The 10,982-nt window shown below is 47.9% G+C and overlaps 1 protein-coding gene across 1 annotated transcript in view; it reads right to left on the bottom strand.

Annotated features, from left to right (window-relative positions):
- Positions 1-724: 724 nt before the first annotated feature.
- FAM107A (family with sequence similarity 107, member A) overlaps positions 725-10,982 on the bottom strand; it is an 11,446-nt gene continuing 1,188 nt past the window's right edge. Inside the window, exons 2-3 of the mRNA XM_010187574.1 lie at positions 4,238-4,412; positions 725-932 (exon numbers count right to left, since the gene is read on the bottom strand). Of these exons, the coding sequence (XP_010185876.1) occupies positions 725-932; positions 4,238-4,412 (383 nt within the window). The remainder of the gene's footprint in view (positions 933-4,237; positions 4,413-10,982) is intronic.

Here is a 10,982-nt window from a genome sequence, read left to right as displayed (position 1 = left end):
TATTGTTTTTCCTGTAGGGAGGAACATCTCCAGCAGCAAAGCAGGGGAGTGCTTCACTGCAGACCTGGCATGGAGAAGGGAGGAGGAGGTTTGGATCCTTCCAAGCAAAGGAGGCCCTTGAGCCTGGGAAAAGCTCTCAGCATGAGGTTATCGTCTAAGGGGGTTAAGTCCTTGTACTGCTCCATTTTACATGCAAAGTCTATATGGATCTGTCCCTAAACCACCTTGTTTCACATTCCTGGTTCTTCTCTGAAAGTGCTGGGCTTTGATTTTCCAAGGATCTCTGCTTGGTTGATATTATTGCAAGGGATTAATTAAAAAAACTATTTTCATCCATTTGTAGTGCAAAGACTGACAAGGAGAACAGGCAATGACTTTCTTTTCAGTGGCAACAGGCTGACCTGCTGCTCGCGCTGGTCTGGGTAAGGAGCAGGGGCAGAGAGTACCCGGGGCATGGCTGTGCTCCTGACAAATCCCCGTGCTGAATACTGCTCTCCCCAGGCATATTTTTGGCCAAGGTATATGCCAGGAACCCCTCTGAAATGCAGCTTGGGTGCGACTGCAGCAGGGTTTGCACCTTCCAGCACTTCTGCAGCCTCTCTCCCTGCACCCCAGGGTCCTGAGCACCCCTGTGGATGTACTATGGCTCTCATTTTATGGAGGGGTAGCAACGCTATTCCTTGGGTTGAACCTCGGCCCACCCACCTCCCCTGTGGTCTGTGCCTCATGCGAGGTGGTTAGGATAACCTGGGCATGACTGAAAACTCAGCTCTACCTGATCCAGCCTCTGCTGCCTCTTTAAAAGCTCTTTTTCGAAAGGAGACTGCAGTTTCTTTGCCTCTTCCTCCTCCTTCTTCTGTTTGATGAGTTGGTTTCGCCGCCGGTGCTCGAGCACCCGCTGCAGCTCTGGCTTGCTCTCCACGCCCAAGCCTCTGTGGATAAAACACAGATAAATCAGGGCTGGAGCACCTACACCCTGGAGTGTAACCACTGCCAACCCAGCAACCCCAAAACTCTTCTCAGTCCTAAAAGGAAAGCTGGGAGATGTGGTTCACAAACCAGTGGATCCATGAGGTTACTGGGAGCACCTGACTGCGGGACGGTGCCTGCCTCGGGCGGGCACGGTGTTTGCTGTCCAGGGCTTGTGGCACTGGAGGCTTTGCTAATCCCATTCCGCTGATGGGTATAACGGGTTTCTGGGTCGGGTGTGGAAATGGGAACTTTCATTGGCTCCTGCTGTTGCTAGTTTTAATTATCTCAGTGACGGCTTCCGCAGCATCGAGGGCATTTTAAATAACGACGATTTTATTTCCACCAGCAGGGGTAGTCATTGATCTGCAGGAATTGTCCTCCCCGTTGCATCCCAGCTTTGCTTCGGAGCTGAGGACTGGCGATCCTCCTGTTGACATGGAAAGTTTGTGTCAAGCAGCCAAAATGAAATGTCCTTTTCTGCTGGGAGCCAGAGCCTTTGCCGGTGGTGCCCAGCTCCCCTTCAGCCGCCCAAAGCACCTCAAATGAAGTGGGGCTGCTCCAAAACCCGTCCTGTGAGGGGTGGGATCACGGGAAGGAGACATGGCAAGGATGCGCATGAAAGGCATTAATAGGTGCCAAAGAGATGAAGGAAGTTCTCCAAACAAATTTCAGAAGTCTAACACACTGAATGTTGCCATGCCTGAATTTAGACACTAAGGTTTACAGCTGACCCTGGCTGCCTTCCGTCAGCTTCTGCTCCCCTAAAAGCACAGGAATAGTTATGAATGTTTAGAGCTATGGGTGAACAAGTCCAGATGTGCTCCTGTGTGGTTGTGGAATGGTTCCTGCCCTGCCAGGACAGTGCTTTGACCAACTCATCTCCTCTGTGCCGAAAGAAATCTGCCTGCATGAAATCCATCAGCTTCCTGGCTTAAATCACTAAAGGTGGTGACTGTCTGCCCTGTTGAGCCCTAGTCAGAGAGGCAGACCCTGAAGCTGCGGGGAAATAAAGCATTTCCTGAATTTTGGGAGACTTTAGTGCAACTGCGCAGAGTTTGATGTCGCTGAAGAACAGATTATGAAGAAGTGGTTGAGACCGTGTTTACACAGGCTGTCTTCTGCAATAGCAACTGGAATGCAAGTCATCTTGTAAGAAAATACAGAACCAGAAGTAGCTGGTTGAGGAGGAGGAGTTAAAGACCTCGTTGGTGTCTCACATTGGGAAGGAGTGCAGCCTGACCGCTTTCATGGACTGGGTTTAATACTCGTTTAAATCAGTGGGCTGAGAGTATTTACTGTAAGTCCCATTGTAAAATGTGGGGTGTTTGGTGTTCCTGTGGGTGAAGGTCTGTTTTGAGGCAAGGCGGGGACCTCCCCGTGTTTGTGCTAAGGGTTTGCCCAGGGCATGGCGAGTTCACATGTGCTATTACATGCAAAGCTCCTCCTCAGCACCAGGAGGCTTCTGTTGACCAAAGGCTGGTTGGTTTCTGCTAAGGTTGTTTGCAAGCAGAGACATCAAACCCTGTGGACTATGGAGCTGGTATCTCACATCAGGAGAAACTGAACTGGCAGCAGGAGAGGAAAACGCTCTCTGGATGCAGCAAACCTCTGCATTGTCACAACAAGGCCAGGGACCAGTTCTCGCATCCTTCCAGTGCCGTGTTTAATGATGCTTCCTCTTGTCATTCTCTTTTTGCTTCACGATGGGATGAAATTCATGGCAACATCAGTGAAGGCAGCTGTAGCGTTGGCCCCACAGCTTTCATGATGTTTTTTTTCAAGGCAGGAAAAACTCAGATTTTGTAGAGATGCTTTTCCCAAGGCTTGAGAGAAGGCAGACCTGCCTTGGCTTGCTGGAGACACAGCTTGCAATGTTGCCTGTGGATTTGTTACTGCTCTTTGATTTAATCAGCCTGTGTTGTTCATACCCAGAGGTGTTGACTAAGATAAGGTTTTGTTGCACAAGCTGCTGATCTGAGTTGCTTCTTCCTGTTGCTTAAAGGTTAAAAAAACAACAGCAAGGCAGAAACGGGAGCAAGTCATACATCCTTCTTTCTCCCCTCTCTCACTCTGTAGTAATATGTGGCAGGAAGCAAAACTGGTGGATTTGAAAGTGATAAGGAACCAGCACTGATGGATTGTTGTTTGCAGCAGAGTTTGTTTCACATATTTGCTGAAAAATATTTGGGAGGCCAGAGCCAAAGCAGGTTTAAACTGATGCCTGAGATGCACAGGATGATAAGGAGAGGAGTCAGGAGATGCAGGATAGCCGCAGTGGAGCTGCCTCCTGCCAGCGTCTGATGGCAGATAGGGATGTAACATGATGGCAGGCACAGAACCAGAGTACAAAGAGATTATGTACTTTTTATTTGCCAGTTTGGAGTTCAGCTCAGTCTGGTCCTGTGCGGTCTGTACTCTGTCTGCTGCCGTTCGTCTCTGCTACCTTCACTGCAGGAATTTCTTGATTCTTGGTTAGACTGGGATAATGCTCTGAGAGATCAAAGCCAGTGGTGGTCGTGAGCCCTCAAACTGAGCAGTATCACTGGGCGGGATGTGGTCACTCTCAAGCCAGACGGTTTAAAAAATATCTGGCTGGTACAGTTACCTCTGCCTTGATGCTGCAGGACGACCTGGGCATGGTCCCTGTAATTCTTCTGATTCTGGGAAAATTAAATCAAATCAAACCCAGCTGGTGCCGGTATTGATTAACGCACCCCGCCGTCAGGCTTGATTGTCTGCTGAATTAATATACACGTCTGGTTCTGGTGATGGCTGGGGTCCTTTTGGACAGAGGCTGCGCTCCTTTTAATTAGAAAGCCAAAGTGCTATCGTGTCACAATATTTCAAGGTGTTCAGAAAATGTCAATATAAAGCCAGCAGATTTCTTGCTGTGCTTAAAGATCTCTGAACTGCACAGGCTTTTACTGCACAGGCTTTTACTGCACCGATGCTCAGACAGTTGCCGCAAAGGAATGCTGTGGTCAGAGGCTCTCAGTCGCTGGTGTCTGTATCCTGATGTTTGTTGTATCTGTACCTCCAAAGAGTTAAATTGGGGTGATGGGGTAGGAAGCCAGGAATGCGAATTCTAGCCTATCTTTACCCATTTGACTTTGCAAGGTTTACACTGTGTTTGTTTGCAAATGAAGGGATTTATCCTGCCTGTCCCACTCGAAGGCTGTTGCCAGCACTTGTGCCTGGGCTGCTGAGCTCTAATGGCTCAGCACCTCTAGGGTCACTTTGGTGTCAGGCTGTGACCTGCTCTTACCTTTTGTGGTTCATCAGCAGCTCTCTGTGCAGCTCTTGGTGGCTCTTCGAGGCTTTGACAGGATTTAGGAGCTTTTTAGGTTTGATGAGGTCTGGGTTTCCATCTATGTAGTCCGGGTGAGTCAGGATATTCCCACTGTCCGGTCGCTCCCGCTGTATTTCAGTGTACATCGACGCTGGAAGAAAAAAGAGGTGTTTGCATGAGAAGTCTCACCCTGTTGGGGTGTGGGCACCCACTGGAGCTCTCCTGCCCTGGGCAAGACAAAGGAAAAGCAATGGTACCTGCCCCGGCTGCTCGACACCCGTGTCCGTGTCTGTGTGCTGGTGTCTCCATGTGCTGGTGTGGGTTTTTTTGGTAGAGGTTTTAAAAAATATTCCCTTTGCGTTGTTGATGAGACACATATTAATTAGATCACTAAAAATACTTGCCAGCCACTTGCTTCAGTGGCTGCATTTCGTGCCAAGGATTAATTAATGCAAGATAGGTCTAAATAAAACTGGAAACAGCCATGGATGAGGACTGAGCTCCTGCTTTGGTCATCCTGGCCAAGGCCATCGATCCCTTAGCACAAGGGGATGCTGTGGGATTGGAGGGGCTTGTGAAACATGGGCCTGAGGAAGTGCTGCTGTATCTGAAACCTCTTGTCAAGGAAGGATTTTGCTGTTATCCTGCTGGCCTAATAGTGAGGACTGAGCCTAATGCCGAGGAAAGGATAATTTGCCCATGCAGTATGCAATCGTGCTGTAATAATTTGTATGTTCTGGATGTAGGAACAAGAGCCCACTGTTTTGGAAGTGTTGGCAGCTTGGTTTTCAGGCAAACCACAGGGCTTGTTCACTGTTGATATTTTCCAAGTGCTCTACAGTTCTCCTTTACAAAAAACCCTATACAAAGTGAGTGCAAAGCACAAGGTATAAGACAAACCGCATGTGGTGAGCTGTGTCTTTAAATGTGGAGCACAGTGGGGCTGCCTGCAATTATGCCAGTGTATGGTCTAATCAGGGGCTCAGAAAGAGCAATTTATTCCTGACTATTCACTTGAACAATTTGGAAGTTTACCAGTAAGAACAAAAAGTCCCAGGAAAAGGGTGTAGGCAGCTCCATGTCTGTAAGTGTCTTGTTATTAGAGCATTTCTGGGGACCCAGTGCGAAGTTATATGGGTTTTCAGCAAAGAAAACAGTTGTGCAGTAATGTTGCCTCTCTCTCTCTTATTGCAATCTCATGTATAAAAGGAATAAAGCCCTTTTAAAAGAGAAATCAATAAAAAAGGCAAGAGAAAGCAGGCGAGGTCGTTCTTTCATAGTAAGTACTTATCAAATGTAAAGTGGATTGCAATCAAACAGACTTGGGTGTGGAATAATACTGCTGAAGCAATGATTCAATATCAAACAACTTCTCATTGAATGTTAATGTGGCCAGTGCCCTACTGCTTTGGGAACAAAGAAAAACAAATCAGAGCCCATTACATGACTGTAATTGGGGTGAATAGTTTGGTACATATTTAAAGGGTGCTTGGAAGCTGGAAGCAGTGATTTCTTGTATCGAGTTATTTTCCTCTAGGATCATACATCACTGCTGGCAGAAGGGAAGTGGTGTGGTTCGGTGTTTGATGACGAGTGCCAGGCTGACTCCATAGGATGAAACTGGGGCCTCATTGGTGCCTTCCAGGGAGATGCAGGGACTGAAGAACAGCGAAGGGTGAAGGCAGCAAAATTTCATGGCTAATTTTTGTTAGATGAAAGCCAGGTTTTGAACAATGAGGAAACACGTCAGGTTTTCATTGGTGTAAAATTGCTTTCATTTTTTTTCTTCTTCTACTTCTCATTTTTTGGTCCCTTTTCACAGGAGAAGAGTCAGGGAAGAAAGGCACAACAGCAGAGGTTTGTTCTTGTGTGAATGAAAGGGATGAGCTCCCATTTCAAATGGCAAGGCAATGCCTTCGTTCTTCAAACAAAAATCCTCTCCATGGAGTAACTTATTTAAAATGCCAGGTGTTTTTAATGGACACGGTGTTTTTGGACAGCTATACTGACAGACTAACCTCAGTGTCACTGGGTCGTCCTGTTGCCCTTGTGCCCTTGTTCCTGTGCCATCATTTAGACCAGATCTGCCCACAGTGACAGAGATGCCCACACTTGCTTGTGTGCTGGGTACCAAATCCCACCACATGGCAGGATGAGGGGCTGCGGCGTCTCGATCTTGGATATTTGTCCGTTTGAAATCCGCATGTTGTGCTGTGCTAGGGGATAATGCAGCGAGCAGCGAGCGTGGAAGGATTACGCGGCCAACCAAGCCTGAAGAACCAACCTGTACGTTGTAACTGGCTGTAACTCAAGTGACTTTGGTGGGTTTTTTCTATGCTGAGTAGCTCTCGGGCCCTGCCACTAAGCTGTAGTAGCTCTTGGGCACTGGTGCAGCACTGTTACTGATAAAACAGTTTCCCTCCTGCCTCCATGATGTATGGATTTTCTTCTGCAGGTCAGGAGTGGGAGTCCCTTCTTCCTTACCTCCAGGTACCCAGGATGATCAGGGAAGTGCCCCTCGCCTTGGGAGACCCCTTGCTTATGCAGCATTTTGGGGGAGCGCCCTGGCTAGGGTTTAAATTGGCGAATGTGGTTATATCCGGACTGCAGCAATCTTACACTGCGTGGCTGAGGCTTGCAAAGCAGCAGCAATTTATCAACCTATTTACTGAAGGCAGATGGGGAGCTTTTCCCTTGAAACTAGTAGAAAGCAAGAAAATACTGGGAAGGAAGGAGTGGGAGGAACTGAAACCGACTGGAAGCCTTTCTGGCTGTTCAATCAGCATGCAAAGGTCCTCACAATGAGTGCAATTTGCCTGAACGATCCTGCCAGGGCCAGGACACAGCAGGTAGCTCTGAGCTTGGTTTTCACTGCGCTGGATGTGCCATGGGGTGTGCAGACCTCGAGGGTTTGGCTTCGAGTGAGCGTCTGTACCGCTGCCCTGGGGACAACGTCAAAGCCCTGACCTTGTCCCTGACCAGGACTGCTAGGAGCCTTGAATCTCACTAAAAAATTAACACTTTAAACCTTTAGAAGACCTTAGTCTGGAGCAATTCAAGGGATGGCTTCATTTGCATTGAGCAGAAAACAAGAAATGAGAATATCAAAATACTGGTGCGCCTGAAACACAGCTTGGGGTTATGCTGGAAGTAAGGACGAGGCATCCTTTCTCCTGCAGGTTGGCAGAGAGAGACCCAGTGCAAAATGTTTCTCATGGAGTAGATCTATCATCTGCAAGACCCGATGTAATTCATGTCTGTGTAAGGGGAGACAGACTGCTATCAGCCTGCTTTTTGTCATTATTTATGGTGCTGGGGGTATAAATCAAGCCAGGTCTCTGCAGTGGATTTACAGCAGGATGTCTGGTTTTGCATGATTCAGCCATAGATCAATGAACAAGGCTCTGCTCTGGCACCTCCTTTGCCACCACCATAAATCAGCAAAAGGTGTTGGACATTTTTATATTGTTCTTGGCAAGATATAAACAAAAAAAAATACATGTGCATTTTAATGTCCTCTGCTGTACTCAGAAAGGCAGTGTGACCTTTTAAACAGATCTTCTTTGGAGTGTTGCTTATAAAAAGTAGCTGTGTTTGCTTCAAAATACTCAAGTCTTTTGCTTGCTTTTAAATATTTTCCCTTTCCTCCCTTCTAGAAGCCTGAGGCTTTCTAGGAAAGGTACATTTCCAAGAGGCTTCTCTGCAAGTGAAAAGTAAGACTGCCATGATGAAGAGGCCAGGGCCACTGGCAGATACTGGGACTTTACACATGGCCTTATCTCCTCTCCCAGCCGTAGCTGTGAAACAAGCTCTCAGTCTTGATTGGTTTTCTAGGACACCCCACAGGGACTATTCAGCATCTTTGAGATGGCCCAGAGACCAACCAGTGGGACCTGGATGGAGGAGTAAAATGACATTTTATTATCTTGGTCTGTTCTGACCTAAAGCAAAGCCCAAATTCCTGCTCAGACCACCTGGAAATGCTCATAAATCCCCCAGTTCCTGGGAGACTTGCAATAAAATCATCAGTCTGCAATCCTGGGGAAAATAGTTTCCACTTCTGATTGTGCTCAGCCCTACTCTTTTGGAGAACAGGATATCAGGCAGTTTTGGTGCGACATTAAATGCCTTTGAAAACCTGAATGTTGCAAATAATACATTAAATAGACTCTACTAGAAGTGTAAAATGCAGTGTGCTGCTTGGAGTGCTGAGTGGATTTCATGCAGCCCAGGGCAAGGAGAAAGGTTTTAGCTTACTCCTGTACAGGAGGAGGAGGAGAAGGAAAAAAGGGAGGAGGAGAAGGACAGGTTCATGCCCAGGGAGAGGCATTGGACACGGGGGCTCGGCTGTGGCCAGAGCTGAGCTACGCTCCCCTTTGCTGCTGCTGCTTTTTGGTTTCCCCTCACTCAGAGGAGATGCCCTTCACAGAGCGTTTATTTAGGATGAGGTGATTTGTCCCTCCGGGGTGGGTTGCCCTGTGAGCCCCTCTGTGTCAGGACTGTATGCTGCTCCCTGTGCTGCTGCTGGCAGCCTGCTTCACCATCCTGCTGGGATGGAAATAATCCCCAGGAATGTTAAGGGGATTAGTGGCCCTGGAAAGGGCAGGTAATGCAAGCGGTGCAGCTCTGCTTGTGCTGCCTGCTTGGCTCCAGCCATTCTTCACAAGGGGAAAAACAAAAGAGACTGAGAAGAGAATGACTCCACAGCTGTAGGGTTTGGAAAGCTGTGGGGTGGAGGGCTGGGCTCCTACCTGGCACCTCTGGACTTGCAACAGTACAGGAAAATGTAGGGTGCAGTGGGACACCAGCGTTTGGCTGCTTTTTGCAGGTTTTGATATGAAATGCCTGCTCCCCATTGCCAAGCTGTTCTCCACATCCTGCCCCTCTATGACCCACTCGCCCTTCCCTTGCACATCCCTCGGCCCTTTTCCACACCACTGCAAACCCAGTTTCTCTTCCTTCGGCACTGTGGGCAGCCCTGCTCCACAGCGTGCCCTGCAGTACATCTGTTATTTCTGCTGTCTGTGCCATTTGGGAACTGATGTTCCGACCAGAGTATCTCAAGAGAGGTTTGTTGGTGGCCAAACTGCTCTTGTTAAAAAATACTGTATGGGCATCCCTTTTGGGGCAGAGAATGGGCCTCTGTGAAATGCCATCCACATAAAAACAGGCAGAAGGGATTACTTTGGGAATGGGATCCAAGCTCAGAGGATATTGCTGTTTGGAAATCTGTGAAACCCTGGTATTTGGTAGAAGGGATGAGACTGGGCAAAAAACTCAGGATGCCCACGGTCAGAGCCCTGGATCTGGGTTTGTAAAACCACAGACCCAAGGGACCGTTTCCTGGGCAGAAATGATCACTTAAAACTGGCTACAGAGGAGAAACTCTGGTTTTCTGGATGCCTGGGATTTATTAATGAATGTGTCTTTTTTAAAGAACCAACAGATTAATGAAGGGCTTCTGAAAGAAGCTGCTCATGCCCATACCACAGGTGGGGAGACTGCAAAGCCAACACACTCCATACGGGTCAGCAGAGCTGGTTTAAAGCTATTTACACAGGTAGCCTGAGCCTGGGAAATAATGCGAGTTTCTGACACATTTCACTGCATCATGGGGGAACCTTCCCTTTTCTGGGCTGCAGCCCCTGATGGCATCCCCTTCTCTGGGGATCCCTCCTGTATGTTAAGTCCTACAAAGAATGAAACCGACAGTTTTTGTTTTGGATTCTTGAATTGATGGCATTTGCTAATTCGTGTGATTTTGCTAACATTAATTAATTGTATATTAGAAACACGGAATAGCATCACGGGGCAGGCAAACAATTACATGTCGGTCTCCACGAGCCCCAGATCTTTTTGTGGTGAGAGCAGCTTTTGGGTGCGCGGCTGCGTTGCAGGGGTTCTGCCGCTGGGAAGATGAGCAATTGGACCTCAAAGCAAGGCACTACATTTTGGAAGTCACTTTCTGCATGGTCGGCAGGTTCAGGACACAGCGAGGTGCCCGTGTCAGTGGATGGGATGCAGATGCCAGCTGACAGGGAAGTGCCTGGAAACCCTTTGGCGGGTGAGTCCCTGCAGCTGAGCCTGCAAAATGCGCCTTAATGCCCCAACTAATCCCTGTGTCACTGTGAACATAGCTGAGCCCATAGCAAAATACCTGTCATTTTTTTACAGCAGCTTAATGACTGCTGTGGCTTACTGCCCTGGTGATGGCTGATAATAATAATGTAAATAATGATGATGATGATGATAATAATAATAATTAGTATTAATAATAATAATATGGTGAGCCCAAAGATTGGCAGGTGTTAATTGTTACCCTCCTTAGGTGAGATGGTGCCAGCTCCCATCCTCACTGTGATTTTCCTCTCCTCTGGTTCCTGCCGTGCCAGCAGCTCGGGAGCATCTCATATGGATGGACCTGGCATGCTACCCCTTGCTTGTCACCAGGCGACCGTATCACCGATAAATGATACGCGTGCTCCAGAAAGGAGGCAAAGAGCTTTTGTCTGCTTTTAATCTATAGTTTTAAATAATTAAGCAAGGCTAATTCTGGTATTTATAATGCAATAGGGCAAACGTAACTTGATGTGGCTGCTGTGGGAAGCGGGTGGCTGCCTTGGGGCCGCACACCCCAGGTCCCCTCACCTTCACTTGGCTCTGATATTCAGAATTAAACGTCCTGGGGTCATAGGGTTGGATAGGGAACGAACACCCGAAT

This window comes from Mesitornis unicolor, unplaced genomic scaffold (genome assembly GCF_000695765.1).
Source record: "Mesitornis unicolor isolate BGI_N332 unplaced genomic scaffold, ASM69576v1 scaffold43226, whole genome shotgun sequence".
NCBI lineage: Eukaryota > Metazoa > Chordata > Aves > Mesitornithiformes > Mesitornithidae > Mesitornis > Mesitornis unicolor.
This window is presented reverse-complemented; position numbering and strand designations above follow the sequence as displayed.